The sequence below is a fragment of the Taudactylus pleione genome, unplaced genomic scaffold (genome assembly GCF_031769625.1).
Source record: "Taudactylus pleione unplaced genomic scaffold, aTauple2 ptg000637l, whole genome shotgun sequence".
In the NCBI taxonomy this organism is placed as follows: Eukaryota; Metazoa; Chordata; class Amphibia; order Anura; family Myobatrachidae; genus Taudactylus; species Taudactylus pleione.
Window position 1 is genome coordinate 5,804,929 of NW_028285039.1, and position 24,771 is coordinate 5,829,699.

At 42.8% G+C, this 24,771-nt stretch overlaps 1 protein-coding gene across 1 annotated transcript in view; it reads left to right on the forward strand.

Moving 5' to 3' along the window:
• The window catches only part of WWC1 (WW and C2 domain containing 1), a 288,584-nt gene that overhangs the window by 205,024 nt on the left and 58,789 nt on the right, over positions 1 to 24,771 (forward strand). The window contains exons 13-15 of the mRNA XM_088454941.1: positions 732 to 809; positions 4,871 to 4,954; positions 6,262 to 6,454. Coding sequence (XP_088311067.1) covers positions 732 to 809; positions 4,871 to 4,954; positions 6,262 to 6,454 — 355 coding nt within the window. The remainder of the gene's footprint in view (positions 1 to 731; positions 810 to 4,870; positions 4,955 to 6,261; positions 6,455 to 24,771) is intronic.

Genomic DNA, 24,771 nt, shown 5'->3' on the forward strand with positions numbered 1-24,771 from the left:
AATATGCACCTCAATGTTTGACCATGTTTCCGCTATCCCCGCCATCTTCCAGCTGATGTTGGGACAGTATAACTGATATGAGGTGCAGTCTAATGGCCATGAGGGAAAGCAGTGCTCTGGCCTGGCAGGCAATTAGCATGAAATAGAAAACATTACACATGTGAGAAGTCTTGTTGCCTTACTTATTGATCTGCACCACTTACATAACTGATGTATGTTATTCACCCACTAGCGTGTTTGCTCTGCCTACCAGTTCAAATCTTTGCCTACTTGTGTTAGCTACACATGCTTTTGTTGTGACTCCACCTAACATTGCATGATGCTTTGTCCTCACCTGCCACTGATTTCTAAGGCTAAAGATGAGCTAATGCTACATCCGCCTACAGTTGATTTGGTCCCGTCTACTTGAGGCCACTTGAAGGGCCTCTTTCCCAATGGGCACCTAGTCCGGTATCGCATCTATTTTGTTCGAATGGAAATTTCTAAATCAACATGACACCCATACTTCCATATGAAATATTAGAAAATCTTACTTTTTAGGTTAAGTTGTTCTTTACTAGAAAAGTGTCCTTATTACAGTCTTTTTTATAGACTGACGTGATTATTTTAAGAAAATATACATCAATAATTATATATTTATCTGCATTTTTATCAATATGCATGTAAGTTTATGTAAACATCATTTACATGGTTTGTTTTTATGGTTTTATTTATTTTGCTGATGTTTGTAGGCAGCTGCTGGAAAATGCAGAATGTGAAGGGGAGGATCCAGAGACTGAAGGAGCTTCCCAAATTAAAATTGGGACGAAGTAAGGATAATTTTTTATTGATGCCATTGTTATCTAAGAATGCAGATACCAAGAGTAACATTTGCATATAGCAAAGATCAATTTTCATATTGTATATATCTTCTTTGATTTATCGATTGATGGATAGATCAATCGATCTCACTGGCTGCTTTAGGCCCAGGCAGAGCCCTCTTCTCCACCAGCTCTTTATGAATGTACATATCAGTACGCTCCTGTAAGCCCCCTCCTTTCTGGAGATACATGAGAGACAGAGATAAGAGATGGACAAAGAGGAGGGAGGCAGATGAGAGACAGGGACAGAGATGAGAGGTAGACAAACTCTGGAGCAGGGAGTGGGCAGAAGTGAGACAGATGAGGAGGAGGGCGTAGAGATCAGAGAGAGATGAGGGTGAGGACTACTGAGATGAGAGAGATAGTTGGAGGACAGAGATGAAAGAAAGAGACAGATGTGGGGAAGAGGGACATAGATGAGAGAGAGATGTAGGAAAAGGGGCAGAGATGAGGGAGAGAGAGATGGTGAGGGGGCCAGAGATGAGAGAGAGATAGGGGAGTGGTGTAAAGATGAGAGAGATGGGAGAGGGGACAGATATGAGAGAGGGTGACGGAGGGGGAACAGAGATGAGGGAGAAAGAAATTGATGTAGTCAGTATAGAGAGACAGACAGAGGGACAGAGTTGAGAGAGAGTTGGTGGGGGGCTCCCCGAGAGAGAAATACTGACAGGGATGGGGTGCAGATACAGGGATAAGAGTGAAAGAAACAGACAGGAGGGACAGATATCGGAATGTGGGGAATAACAGATATAAATAAACCCTGTAATGCCGGGACCAATTGCTAGTATATTCTAAATACTAGTGTATGTGTGAATATATACTATATATACAGTCAGGTCCATAAATATTGGGACATTGACAGAATTTTCAGATTTTGGCCTCTATTCACCACTACAATGATTTTGAAATTAAACAAACAAGATGTGCTTTAACTGCAGACTTTCAGATTTAATTTGAGGGTAATTACATCCAAATCGGGTAAACGGTGTAGGAATTACAACAGTTTCAATATGTGCCTCCCACTTTTTAAGGGGCCAAAAGTAATGGGACTATCAACTCAAAAGCTATTTCATGGACAGGTGTGGGCTATTCCCTCGTTATTTCATTATCAATTAAGCAGGTAAAAGGTCTGGAGTTGATTCTAGGTGTGACATTTGCATTTGGAATCAGTTGCTGTCAACTCTCAATATGAGATCCAAAGAGCTGTCACTATCAGTGAAGCAAGCCATTATTAGGCTGAAAAATCAAAACAAACCCATCAGAGAGATAGCAAAAACATTAGGTGTGGCCAAATCAACTGTTTGGAACATTCTTAAAAAGAAAGAACGCACCAGAGAGCTCAGCAACACCAAAAGACCCGAAAGACCACGGAAAACAACTGGTGGATGATAGAAGAATTATTTCCCTGGTGAAGAAAAACCCCTTCACAACAGTTGGCCAAATCAAGAACACTCTCCAGGAGGTAGATGTATATGTGTCAAAGTCAAGAATCAAGAGAAGACTTCACAAGAGTGAATATAGAGGGTTCACCACAAGATGCAAACCATTGGTGAGCCACACAAACAGGAAGACCAGATTAGAGTTTGCCAAATAACATCTAAAAAAGCCATTACAATTCTGGAACAACATCCTATTGACAGATGAGACAAAGATCAACTTGTACCAGAGTGATGGGAAGAGAAGAGAAGGAAAGGAACTGCTCATGATCCAAAACATACCACCTCATCAGTGAAGCATGGTGGTGGTAGTGTCATGGCGTGTGCATGTATGGCTGCCAATGGAACTTGTTCCCTTGTATTTATTGATGATGTGACTGCTGTCAAAAGCAGCAGAATGAATTCTGAAGTGTTTCGGGCAATATTATATGCTCATATTCAGTCAAATGCTTCAGAACTCATTGGACAGCGCTTCACAGTGCAGATGGACAATGACCCGAAGCATACTGCAAAAGCAACCAAAGAGTTTTTTAAGGCTAAAAAGTGGAATGTTATGCAATGGCCAAGTCAATCCCCTGACCTGAATCCGATTGAGCATGTATTTCACTTGATGAAGACAAAACTGAAGGGAAAATGCCCCAAGAACACGCAGGAACTGAAGACATTTGCAGTAGAGGCCTGACAGAGCATCACCAGGGATGAAACCCAGCGTCTGGTGATGTCTATGCGTTCCAGACTTCAGGATGTAATTGCCTGCAAAGGATTTGCAACAAAGTATTAAAAAGTGAAAGTTAGATTTAGGATTGTTTAGTTTGTCCCATTACTTTTGGCCCCTTAAAAAGTGGGAGGCACATATAGAAACCATTATAATTCCTACACCGTTCACCTGATTTGGATGTAATTACCCTCAAATTAAATCTGAAAGTCTGCAGTTAAAGCACATCTTGTTTGTTTCATTTCAAAGCCATTGTGGTGGTGAATAGAGGCCAAAATATGAAAATTCTGTCAATGTCCCAATATTTATGCACCTGACTGTGTATGTGTGTGTGTGTGTGTGTGTGTGTGTGTGTGTATAGTTTAAATTTGTTGTAATATTAATTTCTATTGATAGAGAAAAAACAGAGAAAAGCCTGTGAAATTTTATTTAAAAAAAAAATTTTTTATAACTTACTAACTAGATTTATTTCTATGTGTAGGTTGTCAACATTTGAGAGCTTAGTAGTGTCAACCAATATGGTTGAAAAATAAAAAAAGAATATTTTAAAATTGTGCAAATTTATGAAAACGAAACTTAATGTCAAATTGAAAATAAAAATATTGAAATTGAAACCTGTATCGATTTTGCAATCAGTATCTCCATTCTCCATGTTGTCCTTCTCCATTTTCCATTTTAATTCCTGTTAAAGGGTAATGGTTATAGCACAAGAGGTTGAGAACCTGAGTTTGATTCACATTGATTATTCCTTGCAACACATACAGTACATCAATTTATAAATGTATAGATCCTGAACAGTGATAAAATTCCAACAGTGACACATATTCCCCACGTGCTTTAGCTCTGAAGAAAATTGTCTACAGATAATACTTATTAATTTTATTCCACATAATCATAGGAAGATGCCATTTATATAATTTTACATTTTAATACACTATAAAGGACTGATTAAAGTACACATCTCTTCTTTTTTTTATAATAATTATACATCATAATTTATTTGTATTTAAATAATCTAGTACTTTTTATTTGGATAAAATATTTTGGATTGATCACACAATTTTAAAATATAGATATGTTTTTATACACTGAGCGTCTTTATGCCATACGGCGCGACTAAGGCGCTCCGAGATGAGTAACGTACTGTATTTTTCTTTAAATTTTGCATCTTGGTTGCATCGCAGACAGTGAAAAGCCGCTCACTGTACTATAGACGCTATAACCACACAGGAATTGGTGCAGCACATGTACAAAGTAGCAGATGATGAACAACAGAATCTGTCATAGGGAAAAGCCACAGCTGCTTGCATCGGAGCCCTTTTAACACAAATTCAGATTCACCTGCACACAGATATAAAGATATAAAAATGTTTGGCAAGATGCTCCGTGTATGCTAGCAATGCAGTTTTGTCTCTTCCAGTTGTTCTAAATATGCAAATTAGATGCACATTTTGAGCGAAAAAGACTCGCAGTCAAGTCATCTAGGACCTGGTGTGTCGAGAAGGACTATTTGGTATGACTGAAGCCACAGTATAAAAAGTCACATCTGTAATATTTTTACGTTTTCAAGCTTATGAAGTGGGATCTGTACAATCATTGACAACCTGTAGACCTAAGCTGGGAGTGCTGCACTGAGCTTTGATGTCACATCCCAAGAAGAATAGATCCTGTACTGGACTCGCTGTACACAAGACCATATCTCAGCATGCCGGCCCAGGCCTGGAGTGATGTCAGAATATGCATTTACACTTTCTATTACTAACAGTTCTATTACAATTTCTATGTTTATAAATGCCTTACTTGTTTGCCTCATTTGTTTACCTTGCTTGCATAACCTGTTTTTCCTCTGTCACACTTAGGTATGATGACGAGAACAGGCAGTTTGCAATATTTATTGTGCAGCTCAATAACTCATCTGCTCTGTTACAACAGAGCCAGAAAGTGTAAGTGTGACAGCAATTCTAGCAAATCTCACTTAATAGATATTTTCCAGACATTGAAAATGCTGGTGTGTAATGTAATAAATGACAGATTTCCTCATCACCGTATCCTCCCTGATGATCTGTGAGACAATTCTCTACTTTTTTGTAATACATCTTTTAGTATCTTTATAGTTTAATGCAAAGGGCTAATCTTTCTATGGCAAAAGACAACAAGGGGGCAATTCAATTCAGCGCAAATTGAATAGCGTCGGAAGGGAAGCTCCAGGAGCTATTCAATTCAGCGAGCTGTATAATCTGACTAAAGTGTCGGCCACGAGGCTAATTTCCGGCTTCGCAGTTGGCACTTTAGTAGGAGAATGCCGGTTCTCATGACTAAATATCCAGGTTAAGTTGCGAGAACCGCCATTCTATGACTTAACTGCTTCCCATAGGAGTAAACATCGCAGTGAATTGAATAGGTCCGGGAGTTCCCTCTCATCGCTATTCAACTCCCGGAGTATTGAATCGTCCCCCAAGTTTGTGATAAAAGTGATAAGTCCACTTATGCGCTGTCAATATCCATACCGCGCTGTCAATATCCATACAATTCAAACATATAGGAAAAAATTCTTACATCTATTAATCTCCCAATAGAACAAAATACACCAAATAGTTCCTTCCAGGAAGGGATCTGTTTAACTTTTCTTCTGTCCTTTTTGTTGAATAAGTTGTGTCTTTCAAATATGATTCTCAGATAGAGAATAGCAAAGAAATAATGCAATAATGTTTTTTAAACGTTATTGCACTATTTCTTTGTTAATCTCTATCTAATCTTTAATGTGCAGATCTAGAACTATATTTGTGTATTAAAGTGATAAGTCATTGATGTGGGTCAGTGAATTGCCATGTTAGAACCAGTGTATGTCACAGGATATTTCCATTTTAAAATTCCTTTTAGATGCTTATCTATGATAGTTGATATAAAACATACATTTAATGCAATTAGCTTCTATGTACGTATCTCCCTTAGTAAAATACATCTTCAGGTTCCAGCTGTGAAAGCTGACTTTGAACTGATATAAACATAAGGGTGATTTAATATTTTTATGTTTGCTTGACAAATAAGCTGTGGTGAGTGAAGGATTAGATACACTATTATACATATAGATAGACCGTTATAGAATGTATACCTTTTACATCTGTTATGTATTATAAATCCCATGATAAATTATGTTTGCCATAATATTACTACACAAGTAATCTATGAGTAATATTACTACACAAGTAATTAACTCCTGAAGATACTGACAAATATTTATTTGATCCAGATATATCCGTGTTGCTGTTCTTCCCTGTTCTGAAAGCACAAGTTGTTTGTTTCGGACAAGAACGGTGGATGTGTCAGACAGTCTGGTGTACAATGAAATGTTTTTGGTGCCAGTATCCCATGCAACTTTACGTCAAAAAACCTTGAGAGTGGATTTGTGCACGCTGCAAACCAAACACAGAGAAGAATGCCTGGTAATGGACATTTAATTTCTATATGCCCTAAGTAATAATTGTATTATTTAATACAGGTATACATTATTGTATACTAATATTGTATGAATATATGCTCTTGTTTTTGTCTGTATTTTTGGTAACTAGATTAAGTACAAAAAATTGTAACATTAATCAATTCCTGGTATGTTGGCTTACATTACTACTTCACAAATTTTGCAATATTATTGGGAAGGTTGAGATGCTTTCCCCCCACCTTTTGTCCTCTGGATCAGATTACCTTGCTCCTGTAGCATCCTGGCGTGACCTGTGGTCCTCTGTGCATGCCATGTCTTCTGGATATCTCTCTGCATATAGTTTCCTGCATTTGCCTCTGGTTCTAGTTAGACTGTGTGTCTAGACCCAACATTATGGTAATGTCTAAATTCCCTTCGCGGAGAGGACCCTGACATCATCAGCTACTGTCCAACGTCATTCCCTACCATCCATGTGGGTATAGAGGGGGAATAGAATCTTGTGGAAAGCGTAGAGAGTCACCGAGCCCGAAGCGTGGCGAGCGCAGCGAGCCCGCGAGGGGACCACTTTCCTCTTTAGGTAGCCTTAATGGGCATGGAACTGCACTTTCGCCCTCACTCACGTCACTTCCAGGTCCCTAGCGCTAAGGGGAAATAAGCTCTACCCCAACAGTATGGGTACAGCTTTCTTGAATCTGATCATGCGATCATTTTTACTTCAATCTGGTTCATGCAATTCTCCACATGATCACTGCAACCTATCCGCTCCTAGGACAGCCTATTTAAACCCTTCCAGTACACCTGCACATTGCCAGATCAACAATTCTGGCCCCATCTCGGTTCTCCAGCAGTCCGGTCCAGTGTGCGCCATCCAGCCCCAGCCTGGCATCCATTGAGCGTGCCCGTCCCAGTCAGGTCCAGTGTGCGTTAGCTGTTCCCAGCCCGGCATCTGAGCCTAGCCGATCCCTATCCGGCATTCAGTATGCGGGTCCCAGTCCAGTTATCTCTAGGCTCCAGTCCGGTCATCTACCAGTTTCAGCATGGTCATACTAATAAAGAACTTCACTACTGTTTAAAGCACCACTTACATATTCACATCAGTCTCATTCATAGAGCCCAATGGTCCCAGTTCCTGTGCTCACAAACAAAACTCAGATTTCTGACACCCTTCCTTCCTTTTAATAGCCTCACAGTTTATTAGACTGAATTATTAGCATTACTGCTTCACAGCACTGAGGTCTTGGCAGTGGCGTCACAAGGGGGGTGCGGGCCGCACCCGGTTGTCACTTGCCGAGGGATGGACGCCACTGGGTCTTGGGTTCAATTCCCAACATGGCCATAACTGTGTGACATTTGTATATTCTCCCCGTGCTTGCATGGGTTCAATCCAGGTACTCCGGTTTCCTCCCACAATGCAAAAATGTATATACTGATAGGGTAATTGGGTCCCGATAATAATGAACCCTAATGTTTGTGTGTGTGTGCATGTGAAAAGGAATATAGATTGTAAGCTCCAATGAGGCAGGGACTGATGTGAATGGGCAAATAATGTGCCTGACTCAGTAAGGATTGCTATTGCGATCGCAACTTCGTAATCGCACGCACATCCACTTAAAAAATATGCTAATGATTGCAATCGCAATGCCGTCGCAGCCTAACCTAAGGACGCCCACATCCCCTTATGGAATCTGTATGTAACGCTGCCGGATGTATTGCCGGCGGACTAAATACCGTCAGGATACCAACTGGGGCTGGTAAGTACCCTAACCCTCCCTTCCCCCCCCTCCCCCCCAACCCTCCCTTAGTGGTGCCTAACCCTAACCTCCACCCGGTGATGCCTAACCCCCCTTCCCGCACCCTAAACCTAACCCTCCCGGGGAGGTGCCTAGCCCTAACCCTTCCCCCAGTGGTGCCTAACCATAACCCCCCGTTCCACTAGCCTAACCCTCCCCAGGGGGTGCCTAACCCTAAGTCCTCCCGGGGGTGCCTAAAACTAACCCTTCATCCCTGCAGCTAACAGTCCCCGCTTACCTTCGTTCGGGATGCCGGGCGTCGGGATTTTGGTGTCTGGCTAAAGATAGGCGTCAGTATTTAGACACCTATCTTTAGTAAAGAGTCGGGCTTCTAGCGTCGGGATTCCGATGTCCGGCATTCCGGATGCCGGTAAATGAACTGCATCCCCCCCTTTATACACATCCACATACCTCCCAACATTTCAATGTTGGGAGGAGGGACGCTGCACGCGCGTCCGGAAAGGGGGTGTGGCTTCCTGAAAAAGGGGCGGATCCAATTGAAAACGGGGCGGAGCCTCCCAGCTTCCCCCGTTTTCGTCACTTTGGGGGCGTGCCCAGCACTCTCCGGGATGCTGGGCAGCCCCTACAGAAGAGAACAGATGCCGTGCGCATGCGCACGGCATCTGTTCTCCTCCTGCACAAACGCTGCTCTGCTATGCAGGGCAGCGGTTTGTGCGTTCCCCAACTTCCCCCCCACCGCGGGACACTGCGGCCCGCGGGCGGGACAGCGGGACAGTCCCAAAAAAGCGGGACTGTCCCGCTTGAAGCGGGACAGTTGGGAGGTATGCATCCATAATACTTAGCAAAATAGCAAAACCGGTAACATCAAGTACCGTCGGTCCCTCACACAGAATTACTGCAGCCCTGACCTTACTTAGAAATTGCTAACTTCATTGCACGCAGTGGGAGCTCGAGCTGTGTATGCCATCACAATGGCTACATTATGCATGGCCATGAAACAGCGTTCAAACACACTGACACGCCTGCGTTTCTCCAAACAGCCTGTCACCACCTCCAAACGGTCACTTCCTGTTAATCACCCTGTGATGGGTCTGCGTAGACACCGCGGTCGCAGTGTGATCGCAATGAGCCCTTCGCGTATGCGCATTGTGGTGCATATGCATGCGCAGAACGCAACAATTGGCCAGTTGCGGGCATATTGGCAGTCACGACCGGTAATTAATCAGGCCCATTGTCTGTAAAGCACAGAGGAATAAGTGTATGCTATGCTGTTAACAAATAAATATTAGTGAATATCAGTATAAGGCTTAAATACATGGTAACATGCCTGGGAAAGTTTGGATGACCCCCTGCATGTAATTAGCTAGATAACTATAAAAAAATGAGAAAAAATAGAATGTTTTCTTTCGTTTTTACATGTCGTTTGATTAAAAAGAAAATGCTTTGAAGATAACTGTACTGCATTTTTCAGTACAGAATGCTCACGAAATAAAAGTTTGTGTTTCGATTTAAATAAATTTGTATTTAGGTCATACTTTCCTTTAAAAGAAAAAAACTTTTGTGGTGGAGTTTTTTCTAACAGTTAAAGTTCCCCAAGGCAACATATGGCATTTTGTAGTCATGTAAGAGAGAGAAAACGGATTTGGATCAAACAACTCTGATATGAAAACCACAAAGCGTTGGCTCACATTCTGGAGATATACTTGACATATTCATCAAGAAGTTATTTAGATATTATCAAGCAAGCAAACCTTACATTTATTATTTTATTCACATTTAGTTGATTTTTTATTCTTATGCTTAGAACAGCGTCTCTGAATGTTTCATGTTTTGTGTAATGTGCTTACTGGACTGGTCCACCCACAAATCCTTTTTGTGTTTTTTTATTTTACATTTTGTCTATTTCCCAGGCTACATGAATTCCATGGATGCATGGCCAGTGACTTTACATTAACTGTTATGGCATGCTTTTATAATTTCAACTTTTTGTCTCCAAAGAGCAGCATATTAACCACTGTCTAAAGGCTGTGGGAGGTGTTTGTAGGTGTTGGTACAGCCGATATTGCCGGAATCTTGCTGCTTTCGAAATCTCGGACCGTATTACATAACCCCCCTAGAGTTGCTTCTGTGTACAATTGGACCAGATTTCCTTGCCCACTCTTGCAGTGGAGAAGATAACTTACCTGAACACACCTATTTGAAGGTGGGCATACAAGAATAAAGTAAAAATTGCACTATCAATAGGTGCTGTTTAATGCCAACTTGGTGGTCACCTATACCCAACATTTCAAGTATGAACACAAAAATATGGTATAGTGATACCAATAATTAAGGTTTAGAGTCCAAGGGGAAGATATATGAAGAATTGAAAGAGTGGAGAAGTGTGCCAGTGGAGAAGAACTCTGGTGGGTTTTCTGCTCCCATATGCCATTGAAGCTAAACAATGTTGCACTGACCTGCTGGATATGTGTCTGGTACCTTCTGCATTGAATGCGGATGTGAATTGAGCCATGGACCCTTATCTGTTACCACAGACAATTCTGGCCAGACGCCGCTTGTCACGATCATTAAGCATTTATGGACGGCCACAGCGCTGTCCACGGTGGGCTGTTATGCCTTCCATGAAGTATTCCCGGTACACACGTGACACCGTACATTGAGGAATGTTGAATGTCCGCACAACTTTGGAAATGGAATGTCCCATCTTTAAGGCACCCACTGTCCTGCCCCGTTCGAACCCCAATAATTCATGTTGCCTTGCCATGAGCAGCCTAGCCCATGTTCAGACTGACTCACGAGTTGTAAGATTACAACTGATGCAGGGCTGGGCATTTCCAAGAAGCCACAGCAGAGTGGCACCACCTACCATTACCTTTACATACTGCTATCCCATGACTTTCGGCATGTATATATAATGTTTTTTTGGGGCGCACCTAAACTGGATTATACGACTCTATATGGGATCCAATTCCCCTTTCTTGTAGTAGAATTTTTGCCCCTATTACATACAGTGTTGTGAGATAAGGGTGAACTTTTTATTCCTCCTATCGGGCCTGCTATGAGACCTTTTCAACCAAAGTTCACCCAAATACAACTAATAACCTTTTCTTTTAGTACACCGTTTTATTTTTTAAAAACATAAAATCACATTTAAAACTTATTCTCACATATACATAGACATCTTGACCATTGTGAGACGGCTGTTAGTACACTTGCTGTCTCCCTTTATAGGGACAAACTCTTTGACAGCTTTTAGGGTCCACTTTGGAACTTGATGTCTTGTCACCCAACACGTTTCATCATAAATGGCTTCGTTGCAATGGTATATGTGTTAATTCCAGTTGGGCTTCAGATAATTGTATGCCTCCAAACTTCTAACCACATTTGAGGTGCAATCCTGGATTCCACTTGTTGACTGAATTACTTCCACCGGGAGTATACAGTATATCCACCAGGAAGATAATCCTAAGGGTGGTGACAATGTATACTATTGGCATAGAATCAAACTATCAGTCTCTTAGCCAGTCTGTCCTGTTAGCTACTGGAAATTTAAACCCACCAGACTGGTGAACTGAGTAAGTATGCTTAGAGACTGACATTTTGTATCTATGCTAAAAGCTTACCTTTCTGGTGGATTTAAATTTACAGTAGAAGTATTTGTAAAACAAACTACCTAAAGTAGATAAAAGGCCCTGCCTATATCACTTATAGAATTGCAATAATCAATCCATCAAATAAAAACTAGAACCTACACCAAAGATACACTAAGCAAATATAATGACAAATGTTCTTCGCATGTTGCAGCATCCCTAAACAATAGACCACACTACAAAAAACTAGCCATACTATAGAAAAACATGAGTCCCAAAGACTCATTCTGTCCTTTAGGGACCAAAGTGTCTAGAATAAAAATCCATTTAAACTCCAATTGTAAAAGTTTTCTTGACCTATTTCCTCCCCGTAGAGTCCAGGGGACTTGGTCTATAAATCTGTATCTGATAGTGGCTACCCCATATTTGGCTTGCGCGATATGCCGAGCTACCGGCTGTTCACTGGTACCAGTGTTTATGGCTGCTCTGATGGCCGATCTGTGTTGCGCCATACACTCCTTGAACTGTGTCTCTGTCTTGCCCACATAGTGAAGTCCACATGGGCAAGACAGAATATATATGACAAATCTGAAGCTACAAGTAAGGCGGCGCTGGATCTTACATTTTCTGCTAGAGTACGGGTGATAAAAATGCTCAAACGTTATTAAGTACCTACAGCCTGTGCATTCGAAGCAACCATTCATGCGTTGTTGTAAAAAACTGTGATGTTGTGAAGGATGAAAAACCTGTAATATCAGTTTTGAATACATAATCTCTAATGTTACAGCCCCTGGTGTAACTAGGCTGATTTTAGATTACAGTATTTAAAAGGGGGAGATCTTGGTCTGATTCCACTATGGGCCACAACTCGCTTATTAGTATAAGCACTGGAAGTGCTAAACCGATTAACCCAGGGTGCTGCTTGTTGGGTAGTTACTTTAATAGCAGGATTGAGAATATTTTCTCTTTTCAATGAAGCAAGTTTTCTACTCTGCTCCCCTGGAAATCACGTGACCGCGAGAGCCAGACGCACACCGAGTGACGTCATAGTCAGTGAGCCGGCATCTCTGGCACCACATTTGTTCACCGGAAGTGCGCCTGGCATCCTCTCCATGTCTGGGGGAAGTTCTGAGGCAGTTAAGGGATATAAGGTGGGAAAGGTATAGATCCCCTTCAGTATTTGTACCTGGAAGTGAGGGTGGAAGTGCGGTTCCATGCCCATAAGGGCCACCAAAAGAAGAAATGTGTTCCCCCGCGGGCTCACTTCGCTCGCCACAGGTTTATATTCCCCCTCTATATGTCCACGTGGATAGTAGGGCATGACGTTGGACAGTAACTTATGAAGTCAGGGTACAAATACTGAAGAGAATCTATCCACTTCCATATAAGGTGTGTTTTATGTATTGTCTCATTGATCTGGAATCCATTCCCCGAAACGTTGAAATAAAAACACCAGTTTTTCACCTGTACTAAAAACTCTGAGTGCCACCTCTTTCACATGGATTATATTGGGAGTTTTTCTTCCTATGGAACATTCACTCCACAGCAACATGTTTTTGGTAATTTTTCCTCACACTTTCCCCCCATGGGTCGTCTTACATGTAACCAGAATGATTTAAGTAAAAAAAAAATAATAATTAAGGCCAGTGTGCCAGGTGAGATATAAACCAGGAGGCATATGTAAAGTTTGATTCTGATATGTGGCAGCTACAAAGTTTATGATTCTGAGTGATAGAGTGGGAACTTGCAGAAAAGTGGGGTCCCTTGACGGGGACAGTAAGATCTCTCTCTCTGTGTATGTATGTATATATATATATATATATATTATAAATAGATAGATAGACACATACACGCAGAGGTCGATCCTAGGAAGGACATAGGCGGCACTCCGGGACTTAAAGAAATGTTGCCTATATTTTCCCCCAACGTTTCAGAGCTCACAAGGCTCTTTTGTCAAGGTACCTTCCTAGGATCGACTTCTGCATGTGTACTATTTATATTGGGAAGGCAGCAGGGCAGCTGTGTCATCATCTTTGGACCACTGAGTGCCGTTTTTTTACTTGGCTGCTTATATATATATATATATATATATATATATATATATTCTGAAATAAATGGATACAGGAGAGTGCACTCAGTAATAAGGTAAAACGCACTCTTTACTTGTGTAAATATCCATATACATTTAAAGTTTAAAACAGCAAACATGAAATTTCATCGGTTACCCACTCCCTGGCAGATAGCAGCAGCTCCAGGAATGAGACCTCTTCCACGAGCAACGCCGACTCTGGACACATGCAGATCCTGTTACAGCGTCCACATCACAAGCCAAACCTCAACATGTTTCATCACTCAATGACTTCATCAGGAGGTGATGGCTTAATAAAAAAGGTTTTATTCCTCTGAAATGTTGACCTTACACCAAGCTTTTGTACCATTTTTCAATAAATAGGGAAATGTTATGAGAGCTGGTCTAATTTATTGTTAGGTGTTGTCACGACACCGTGCCCACCATGCTTCACTGATGAGGTGGTATGTTTTGGATCATGAACAGTTCCTTTCCTTCTCCATACTCTTCTCTTCCCATCACTCTGGTACAAGTTGATCTTTGTCTCATCTGTCCATAGGATGTTGTTCCAGAACTGTAATGGCTTTTTTAGATGTTGTTTGGCAAACTCTAATCTGGTCTTCCTGTTTCTGTGGCTCACCAATGGTTTACATCTTGTGGTGAACCCTCTATATTCACTCTTGTGAAGCCTTGATTGTTGACTTTGACACATATACACCTACCTCCTGGAGAGTGTTCATGATTTGGCCAACTGTTGTGAAGGGGTTTTTCTTCACCAGGGAAATAATTCTTCTGTCATCCACCACAGTTGTTTTCCGTGGTCTTCCGGGTCTTTTGGTGTTGCTGAGCTCTCCGGTGCGTTCTTTCTTTTTAAGAATGTTCCAAACAGTTGGAACTCTGATGGGTTTGTTTTGATTTTTCAGCCTAATGATGGCTTGCTTCACTGATAGTGACAGCTCTTTGTATCTCATATTGAGAGTCGACAGCAACTGATTCCAAATGCAAATGTCACACCTAGAATCAACTCCAGACCTTTTACCTGCTTAATTGATAATGAAATAACGAGGGAATAGCCCACACCTGTCCATGAAATAGCTTTTGAGTTGATAGTCCCATTACTCTTGGCCCCTTAAAATGTGGGAGGCACATATAGAAACCGTTGTAATTCCTACACCGTTCACCTGATTTGGATGTAATTACCCTCAAATTAAATCTGAAAGTCTGCAGTTAAAGCACATCTTGTTTGTTTCATTTCAAAGCCATTGTGGTGGTGAATAGAGGCCAAAATATGAAAATTCTGTCAATGTCCCAATATTTATGCACCTGACTGTAAACTCACAGTTATTACACAAATATAGCATGGGCCTCTCCAGGCACGTGAATTCATTAGAGCACAGAGATAACGCTGATAAAGTTTTTGTATTTATTGAGAAATATCTCCAGGGTTAAATTACAGGAAAAATAGGTAAATAAACAAGACTTACAAATATAAGTAAATGCACAAAATGATTACAGATAAAAGAAAAGGATAGAGTATCAGAATCCTAATTTCTGACCTTCTCTCCCCACACACTCCCGCCCGTCCACTTTGCTCATCTAATGCATGCCGCCTCTCTTGCCAACTGATTACTTCCTCCCACTCCCGCATCCAAGATTTTGCCCGTGCAGCTCCCTACCTTTGGAATGCTCTCCCTCTCCCTATCAGACTCTCCACCTCTCTACAAATCTTCAAACGGGCTCTCAAGACCCACTACTTCATCAAGGCCTTCCAGCTCTCATCCTAACCCACCTCATGCTCTTTCCTCACTATCTTCCCCTTCTGTGTCACGCCTGTCTGTCTGCCCTCCCCTTTAGAATGTAAGCTCTCACGAGCAGGGATCTCTTCCCGCATGTGCTTCTCTTTACATTTTCTTCGACTCTTTTCTCCCCATTAGGAAACCTAACACGGGACTGCCAACTCCCGGCTGCTTATTGTGAGTGTCTAACTGCTATTGCAGCAATGTATATAAATGGTGTCCTTGTCCTGCACTGTAATATAATGTAAGTTACTTGTTTCTTGTTCACTTGTTAGTTCTATGTACTATGTAAGGCGCTGCGGAACACTTGTGGCGCCATATAAATAAAGGATAATAATAAGGTATCTTATGCTGAGATCTTAGATAATCTGTGTGGAGGGAGACCACCATAGACTGACATGGGGAGCACTCCTTAGCTCTTAGCTACTCCCTAGAAGTGATCCACTCTGTCAGTCCCTCCATTGGCTGCTGGTCTTCTACCGTATTCAATTTAAAATACTTACACTCACACATGAAGCTATTAACCAAACCACACCAACATACATCTCTTCACTTATCTCAGAATATCTTCCAACCAGACATCTCCACTCTGCACAAGATCTGTCTCTCATCCCCGCGCATTACTTGTTCCCATGCACGGTTACAGGACTTTTTTTGGGCTGCACCCACCCTGTGGAATGCCCTCCCGCGCACAATAAGACTTTCCACTAGTTTCCAAACATTCAAGCGTTCTCTGAAAACTCACCTCTTCAGACAAGCTTATCAGATTCCAGGACCGCCCACCTAACCTTTTGTAGCTCCCTATCTAACTCTCTTCTTATAGTAAACACCTATCACATTTTCTCGTTCTTCAATTTAACATCCTTCTAACCCTAGGCCAACTTTCCAGTGTGATTGGGATTATACAGCCCACCAAGAACATCTGCAATCGGGCTGGACGAATTTGCAATATGTAGCACCTATCCTTGTGTATCAACACCTATTTCCCTATAGATTGTAAGCTTGCGAGCAGGGCCCTCTTACCCTTATGTATGTCTTTTATGTATGTATGTATGGAATCGGTTCGATTCCCGGCAGCGCCTGGCTGACAACAGCAGAGTTCCCAGCAGCGGAAGCCCAACAGCGCTGGAATTCCCCATCGTGGATAGGTAAGTATTCTCTAACCTAACCCCCTAACCCTCCTTAGGGGTGCCTACCCCTAACCACCCCCCAAGTGCCTAACCCTAACCCCCCCCCCTTCCCCGCTGCCTAAACCTAAGTCCCCCGGGGGGGTGCCTAACCCTAAGTCCCCCCTGGGTGCCCTAAACCTAACCCCCCCCGCGGCTGTCCGCTCGCGGTGCCCGGCATCCCTTCGATCGAGGGGTGCCGGGCGTCTACATGTCAGGTATCTACATCTAGACGGCCGGCATTTCATCCCTCGCCGGGATATGACAGTCGGGAAGCCGGCTGCCAGTATTAAGACAGCCGGTTTCCCGATTGTATACCGTATGTATGTGTGTATGTATGTCTTTCACAACCCAGTATAATGTTAATGATGATTCAAATTGTAAAGCGCGACGGAATTTGCTGCTGTTAATAAGAAACTGTTAATAAATAAATAAAATAAAGAGATATAATAGGTAAAGAATGAGCAGGTTACATTTTTGTAAAGAGAGCAAGATGTGATTCGCAACATATAAACCCTAGACGTACTCAGATATACTCTTTAGATCCATTTAATTATTTTTTCCTATTTGATTATCAAACAACCACTATAATAACTGTGGATGCCCTGAATTAACACTGTAATCATTTCTTTATATTACTAAAAATACAATAGTGAGATCTCAAGGACCATCGTGATAAGCTGGCACACATATTCTGTGGGGACGGTGCTGGTCTTGAAATGAGTTCAAACAACTACTTTGATATTTATAGTGCAATGCATAATACATGTCCTATTAATTGGGTGTCCTTTTATCTCTGGTGTTAGAGTACAGATTGGTTTTTTCGTTGCTATGGATACAGCTTGATGTCTTTTCATGCTTTGTCACAATTTGTACACAGCAGCCAGAATGCATAGCTGAACTTTCAGGACTTTCTCAATAATGTTTTATTAAATTATGTTTAGTGAGGGGCTACAGAAAGAAAAAGGGAAGGAGAGGGGAAGGGAAATTGGCGAAAATACAAATCACAATGTGAACAATATACATAATACAAATCAAACAATGTAATGGTTTAGACCAGGGGTTCCCAACCACGGTCCTCAAGGCACACTAACAGTCCAGGTTTTAAGGATAGCCATACTTGAGCACAGGTGTCTTAATTAGTACCTCAGTTATTTTGATTTAACCATCTGTGCTCAATCATGGATATTACTAAAACCTGGACTGTTAGTGTGCCTTGAGGATCGAGGTTGGGAAACACTGGTCTAGACTAATCAGCAAGTAAAAAGAGAAACATAGAATACCTTCACATAACTTCCATAGCCAAACTTTAACTAGAAGTGGAAGTTTCATTGAGACTAAAGGTGCGTACACACTACACGATATGCTCCCTGAGCGATATCGTGTAGTGTGTCCCCGGCAGGCTGTGCTCAATGTCGTTTATGACATTGAGCACACCCGCTGAAAGATATCATTAACGATATTGTTCAGCACCGGGCTCTATCCCCCATTCCCCAACATGCAGCAACCTGACGACATCGTCAGATTGTGCTGCATGTTCAGGTGATGGACAATGTCGGAAACGACCAGCGATGCGCACTCCGATTTGTGCACGATTACTGAGCGACTGCACGACTACGATGTTGTAATCGTGCAGTCGCTCAGTAATATCGCCCAGTGTGTACCCACCATAAGGGTCAAATTAAATTAGCCGCGAAAAGTGCCGTTTGGAGAAAAGTTTCTCAGATTTGCACTCTTCGCCTGTTTTCAAAGCATCTCCATATTCAATTCGCCTACACGAAAACTCCACAGGCAAAAACAGGCTAAAAAGTTTCTCCAGCAAAAGGCAGGAGAAAAGAGTGCAAAATCCCAATTTTGGGGTACAGATGTGGGGATTTGGGGCCTGATTCAGACCCGGACGCTATGAGCGTACGCTCGCATGATGCGTATGCAAATATTTGAAAGTGACGCGGCATGGAGCGATCGCTCACCAAGGCATAAGCACGCCCATCGTACCTGTACGAGCGTTCACTTTGTGTATGCAGACTCTCCTTCGCGTATGCAGAGACGCCCACTGCCCCACGTCATCTCCTGGAAGTTTGTGAAAACATTGGTACATCGACCACTATCGGATGTGAACGCAATGCTTGTATTAGTTTTTCTTTACCACAAGCATTGCGAGCAAAACAGAGGAAAAAAATGGCTGGTGACGTGTACTATGACGCTGCCTGTTTTAATTATGCACGCCTCTAAAACGACGTTTAAACACTCGGGCACATCTGCGTTCGCATCTCTAGCCCCGTTTTTACTGGACTGCCCCTGTCACCACCCACATACGGCCTCTCCTGTCACTCACTCTACTGGGCTGGTTTTGCTGGGCGAGCGAGGGATCTGTGATCGCACAGTGTAGTTCGCGCATGCACAGATTAGCAACCATCGGCAATTGCGAACTGACTATATGGTTGGGACGGGTGTTTTTGGGATTGTACGAGGCTGCAGCATGTGTATTTTTGGGATTTTTTAAATCTTCATTTTAGAGACATCAAAATATACTAGTACCCACTTTCAGGTGCCCCGAATTTAACCTCGGTACTTATTTTTCTGAAAAACCATTGCTTTCTATAATTTTTCCACACACATGAAAACATGCATATAACAGCCCTTTGCAACAAAATAAGTTCTCTGAATATATTTATTAGGGCTACTGCTACTATTCTATATTGATTCCCAAGGCCACTGAAGCTTTTTATGGGGTACCGACTGATTACCTCAATAAAAGAGGTCCTTTTCACAGTTTTTGCGTGTTTTACAATTGAATAGGGCGAAAAGAGCATGGAGAAACCATTGTGGCAAAAAAGGCATATGAGGTCAATTTAAATCCACTTTTCGTCAGGCGGCACTTTTCACGGCTAACTGAATTTGTCCCTAAATTGTAAAGGGTTCGACAAGGACGGTTTGGTCAGAAAGGCAGCACCCTCTCCATCTGTTAAGAACTCATGCCAAGCCATCCACCTCGGAGAGGAAGTAGAGGTGGAGTATGGCATGGATTCTGTTTCCATTAAAAAGTGAAAATTAACTTCATGGAGGATGAAGAGGCTGTTTCCAGCATTGGGCAAGCGCAGCGCGGGCTGCAGTACAAATATTCCCAAGTATATATCGTTGATGTAAGGGAATAGACGCAGGGTATATATGTAATAGAGCCAAGGATGGGGAGGAAGATAGCGATAACCCTAGAACCTTCTGAATTAGAGAAAATACATCTAGCCAATAAGTATGTATTTAGTAACTTAACTTGCATTTCTTCTACAGGTCCCATAGGGATCTACAGGGACACCATGGGGATAATGTGGTTGGAGTGATCCAGGCACCAAACAGTTAAAGCTTTCAGCTCCCAGGATGCCTCTAGTCCTCCTCCACATATACCCCGCCCCTGGTCACAGGCATTCAGTTGTTCAGGCATTTTATGTTATGTTTTTTTTTTTATTTTCTATGTTTTAGAGTTAGCAGTGCTGAGCGTCAGAAGTAAGACGCATGTACTGCGACTCCGTCTAACTCCATCCAGCCGCAACACCAGTAACATCTCTGGTGATTTCGGCGGGTCACGGCAGAGCTTGCTAACAGCGATGCTGGGGCCCGGACTGCAACCGGACGCCCGGAGATGTTGGGGAAGGCGATTCCTCACCTACGGGCAAGCGCACACGTCAGTCCTTTTTTCCTGCACCGAAAGTCGCTCCAGTGAGGGTCCGGAGCGTCCGCGTCCCCACTAGACCACCGGGGCCTTATCTTCTGACACCGGGGTTTGGCAGCAGACTCATCTGCTGCCATGAGGCCAGCGCACCCGGCTGGTTGATACAGCTTAGGGGAGGTAGGCTCTCCCTCTGCAGCTCCTCCTCCGACCCAGACGCAGTTCCTTCAGAGGTTTTTGCACGTTTGTGTCGCTCCTCCTACCCGCCTTGTGTAGATGAGACGCTCACAGTCCACTATCGGTGCGCTGCTGTAGCTGTTGGTCTCAGGAGGTTTTGGATCAGTCTCCCTCTATACCTCTTCCATGGGTCAGGTATATAGTGCTCTATATCCTACCAAGCATCGTGTTTTGAGTAGTTGATTCAGAGCCCATTGTAAGTAAATTGCATATGCATTGTATGTGACTGTTTGCTAGATGCTGTGTTGATACTGCCTTTTATTTCTGACTGTCAGATATAACTATCACTGTTTTTTCTCCTCATCCCTCTGTTACAGGTGTTTTTTCTTTATACTTTACATTTAATTGTTATTTGGGAAGACTGTCACATTACATTTACTTTGCATTGTTACCTTTATAATTGATATGAAAAAAGTAAAGGGATTCAGGAGGGGGAGGTCCCTGTGCTGGTTTCATGTAAATCCTGTTTGGCAGGCTTGTCCTTTCAGGACTTTATAAAGGATGGTTTGTGTGCTGTTTGTTATAAAGAGCCATCTCACCAGTCCAGTATACCAGTCCAGTATACCAGTCCCTGTACAAGAGCCATCTTGGGTGCCCTCCTTATCTGAGGTAATGAAGCAGTTTGTGCATCATATGGTTACTCCCACGCTGCCTCCTTGTATGGGGTACTCACAGCATGCTATGTTTGCACCGCCTATACATCCTTCCTTCTTGGATGCTTATGCCCACTCAAGTCAGTCAGCTGTTGCGAGCAGACTGATAGTCACTAATGCACCTAAACGGAAGTTATCTGTCGGACTGTTCAACATATGGTTTCAGACGCATCATCGGAGGAATCAGATGATGTGCAGAGTTCTTCTTCTGGGTCTAGCTTGGCAGAGGAGGACCATCCTTCTACAGTGGATGTTCCTTCTTTGGTAAGGGGCGGTCAAATCAATCCTAGATATACAGGATGATGAACCAGCTCCAGTGTTTAAACACCAGAAGGTGGTAAAAGCTGAGTTTTCTAAATCTGAGCAGCTCACTGAACTTATGCAATAGACATGGGGTAACCCGGATAAACTGTTTTATATTACTAAAAGATTAGCATCGTTGTATCCTTTCCCAGCTTCTGAATGTACTAAGTGGGAAATCCCTCCTACTGTGGATGCTCATGTGACACACTTAAGCTGGGTACACACATAAAGATTTTCTGTCCAACCATCCAACTAGTTGATTGGTTGGAATGAAAATCTGGTAAGGTATGAAAGCAAATGACAATCAGCAATTTGCTCCCAAACACCGGAAAATGGGCAAAAACTGTTGTTTGAACAAATTGTTTAGATCAAACATTTAACAAACTTGTCTGACGACCATTTTCATCTGTTTTCTGGCATTTAGGAGCAAATTGCTGATCATCATTTACTCCCATACGTTACCAGATTTTCATTCCAACCAATCAACTAGTTGGATGGTTAGACAGAAAATCTTTATGTGTGTATGCAGCATAAGTCAGGAATGCTATGTTGCATATTCCGTCAGCATCTTCTCTCAAAGATTCTACAGATAAGAAGATTTAAACATGTCTTAAGGCAATATTTTCATCATCTGGAGCTGTTACTCGTCCAGCTAAGACTGGAGCTTGGGTAGCCAAAGTGGTTGAAGAATGGACAGGGACATTGGAGGATTCTCTAACAGATGCTACCAGAAAACAGCTCACATATATCTCCCACATACGGGAAGCAGCCTCCTATTTGGGAGGAGCTGCAATAGATGCAGGACTCTTAGCTTCTAAGGCATCAGCAGCCTCAGTGGTAGCTCATAGCGTCCTCTGGTTAAGGTCCTGGAAAGCTGATACAAGGTCAAAGAAGGCTCTTGAATGCTTACCTTTTTATGGGAATGTACTTTTTGGAGCAGAGTTAGATAACATAATAGCTACTCTGGCAGCTTCAAAATCTGCAGGTCTGCCATCTACAGCTACATTAAAGTCTAGGCAGTTTTCTTTTCAGTCCTTTCGTCCTCAGGGACAAGCAAAGGAACCTTCTTTTTTAAGCCTGTCTAGTTTTTGCAGGACAACCAGGCGACAAACTAAGAGGTCTGGGTTAGTCAGACGTCAAGTTAGTCAGCCCTGTCGTCAGGACATACATGCCGGAGAGTGGTCTCTCCACCCGGGTTTTTTTCAACTCCTGGTTAGGTCTATCTGTGGGCCTACCAGACATAGACCTCATGGCATCACGTCACAACCACAAGTTTCCCAGGTATGGATCCAGGACCAGAGATCTCCCAGCAGCATTCATGGATGCAATAGCAGTTAAATGGGACGCACTAGCAGTAAGCTGGCATATCTTTCCTCCGATTTCCCTCCTCCCAAGGGTTCACAGGAAATTCAAGCAGGAAGGCGGAACAGTAATACTAGTGGATTCTGCTTAGCCCAGACGTCATTGGTTCACCAACATAGACAGTCCATATCCTCTTCCTCTATGGCCGAATCTGTTAGCGCAGGGTCCCTGTCTGCATCCGGACTTACCTCGTATGTCTTTGACGGCGTGGCTCTTGAGTCTTCCATCTTAAGAGCCAAGGGTTTCTCCAGCTCTGCGATTCAAATGATACTTAGGGCACGAAAGCCTTCCTCTTCAGAGTTTGGGATTCTTTTGGTCAATGGTGATCCCACGGAAAATATGACCCTAAGGTGTTTAGGTTTTCCCGGGTACTGACTTTACTCCAGCCTGTATGTCCAAGTGGTCTCCATCTGGCCACTTTGAGAGTGCAAGTTTCTGCACTGTCAGTCTGGTTCCAGAGAAAGATTGCTTCTTTACCAGGTGTTGAATTTTTTTTCAGAGGGTTCTCCGAGTTCAGCCACCCTTTGTCCCATCAGTAGCACCGTGGGATTTGTCTTTGGTTCTCATGGGGCTACAAGCTCCCCCATTTGAACCTCTGGACCCTGTAGATTTGAAATGGTTGACAGCTAAGACACTTTTTCTCCTTGCTATCTCTTCTGCACGCAGAGTCTCTGATTTGGCAGCGCTCTATTGTTGCTCCCTATGTTTTATTTTTCACCAGGATAGAGCTGTTCTCCGTACAAGGGAGTTTTTTACCTTTCTAAGGTAGTGTCCCATTTTCACGTCAATGAAGAGATCGTGGTTCCAGCTTTTCAGTCTTCAGACCTTTCTGTAGGTGAAGCTTCCATGGATGTGGTTCATGCTCTCCGTATCTATGTGGAGCGTACAAACTCTGTTTGTGCTATATGGTTTTCACAAATGAGGATGGCCAGCCAACAAACAGACCCTGGCTAGATGGTTACATATGACTATCTCTCAGGAATACACACAGGCTGTTCCAAACAAAATGACAACCAATTGTACTCTGTCTGTAGGGCCATCTTGGGCATTTAGTAGTGGTGCCTCTTATGAGTAATTGTTCAAGGCAGCCACGTGGTCTTCTGTTCACAATTTTCTCAGGTTCTACGCCTCTAATACTTTTGCCTCTCAGGATGCTTCCTTTGGGCGACAAGTTCTCCTTTCTACTCAGGACCATCCCCACACTTAGGGGAACTGCTTTAGGACATCCCCATGGTATCTCTTTGAATCCCTATGGAACCTGAAGAAGAAAATAAGAGTTATGGTCGACTTACCATTGATAACTCTTTTTCTTCGAGATCCAAAGGGTCCACAGGGCACCCACCCTGACTGCATTGGATAGTTTTTTCTTTTGGTCACGGATTCCCTCATTTAGCGTGTTTCTAGTGTACGATTGTTCTTCCTTCTCCGCTTTCCTACTCCTGCTTTGGGCTAGTTAACAAAACTGAACGCCTGTGGCCAGGGGCGGGGTATATGTGGAGGAGGACCAGAGGCATCATGGGAGCTGAAAACTTTAACTGTTTGGTGCCTGGATCACTCCAACCACATTATCCCCATAGTATCCCTGTGGACCCTATGGACCTCGAAGAAAAAGAGTTATCAATGGTAAGTCTACCACAACTCTTATTTTCAGTATGGTTCAAAAAACGGGAAATTCAGAAAGAAGTAGAATAGATAAATTCCCACTTAGAATCAGAAATTGGGTGACCTATA